Here is a 446-nt window from a genome sequence, read left to right as displayed (position 1 = left end):
GGCGAAGCACGAGGGTGGAAAAAGCCCCCCGGCAAGCGCCCCTCGCCGCCCCGGCCGCCTCCTCCGCGCACCGGGAAAGTTGGGACCCGCCGCGGCTCCGCGCCTTACCACTTGCAGCATCTGGGGGCTGCTCCTCGGAGTTGATGTGCTGGGGCTTCGCCTGCTTCCGTCGCGACATGGTGCACCAGCATCGGGAGCAAAATAGTAGCAATTATTTTCCTCTTCACAACAAATTCCTAGAGTTGGGAAATTACCCCCATTGGGCGGAATGCGCATGTCAGAGTAATTATGATTATCAATAATGCATTGCGATTTATCATGGGTCCCTGACAGCTGATTGGCCTGAGTCCAAGGGCTCACAGATTATTCAAATAAGGTCCATTGATCAGGGCGCTGCGGGGCACGCTGGGCGATGTATCCCTGCCCGGGCCCGGCCCGCCCGGGCG

General features: G+C 59.4%; 1 protein-coding gene across 1 annotated transcript in view; it reads right to left on the bottom strand.

Moving 5' to 3' along the window:
* SALL4 (spalt like transcription factor 4) overlaps nt 1-274 on the bottom strand; it is a 14020-nt gene extending 13746 nt beyond the window's left edge. Inside the window, exon 1 of the mRNA XM_009274060.1 lies at nt 109-274. Within this exon, the coding sequence (XP_009272335.1) occupies nt 109-178 (70 nt within the window). The 5' untranslated portion in view covers nt 179-274. The remainder of the gene's footprint in view (nt 1-108) is intronic.
* Between the last annotated feature and the right edge of the window lie 172 nt (nt 275-446).

This window comes from Aptenodytes forsteri, unplaced genomic scaffold (assembly GCF_000699145.1).
Source record: "Aptenodytes forsteri isolate BGI_AS27 unplaced genomic scaffold, ASM69914v1 Scaffold159, whole genome shotgun sequence".
Classification (NCBI taxonomy): Eukaryota; Metazoa; Chordata; class Aves; order Sphenisciformes; family Spheniscidae; genus Aptenodytes; species Aptenodytes forsteri.
The sequence above is the reverse complement of the archived record's forward strand: the minus strand, read 5'-3'. Positions and strand labels throughout refer to the sequence as shown.